At 54.6% G+C, this 372-nt stretch overlaps 1 protein-coding gene across 1 annotated transcript in view; it reads left to right on the top strand.

The window, feature by feature from the left end:
* Positions 1 to 366, top strand: part of GGCX (gamma-glutamyl carboxylase) — a 5162-nt gene extending 4796 nt beyond the window's left edge. The window contains exon 8 of the mRNA XM_014958697.1: positions 53 to 366. Within this exon, the coding sequence (XP_014814183.1) occupies positions 53 to 238 (186 nt within the window). The 3' untranslated portion in view covers positions 239 to 366. The remainder of the gene's footprint in view (positions 1 to 52) is intronic.
* The last annotated feature ends 6 nt before the right edge of the window (positions 367 to 372 follow it).

The raw sequence follows: 372 nt of genomic DNA, 5'->3' as shown, positions 1-372 counted from the left end.
CTTTTATTCCCCTGAAAATTTTCCTACCCCCACCCCAATTTAACCCACCCCCCCTACCTCTCGCAGCGCCCTGATGACCTCCATCTCCCTCCGAAACCTGGCACTGGGCCGGCCCCCCCTCCAGCAGCTGGCCCAGGAGGTGGCCTTCGCCAACTGGCGCGGCGAGGAAGAGGAGGCTCTGCCTGAGGGGGGCGGTGGCAGCAGCGGGGCAGGGACAGAGAGGAGCCCTGAGCTCTGAGCAACCCCAAAGAAACTCACCTTTTGTTAAAAAAAATCACATTTTTTAACATACAGCCCCCCACTTCAGTTTCCCCAGGCAGAGAACCCCAAGTAAATTCACATTTTGTTTAAAAATTCACATTTTTTTAACAC

The sequence above is a fragment of the Calidris pugnax genome, unplaced genomic scaffold (assembly GCF_001431845.1).
Source record: "Calidris pugnax isolate Ruff unplaced genomic scaffold, ASM143184v1 scaffold244, whole genome shotgun sequence".
NCBI lineage: Eukaryota > Metazoa > Chordata > Aves > Charadriiformes > Scolopacidae > Calidris > Calidris pugnax.
The sequence above is the reverse complement of the archived record's forward strand: the minus strand, read 5'-3'. Positions and strand labels throughout refer to the sequence as shown.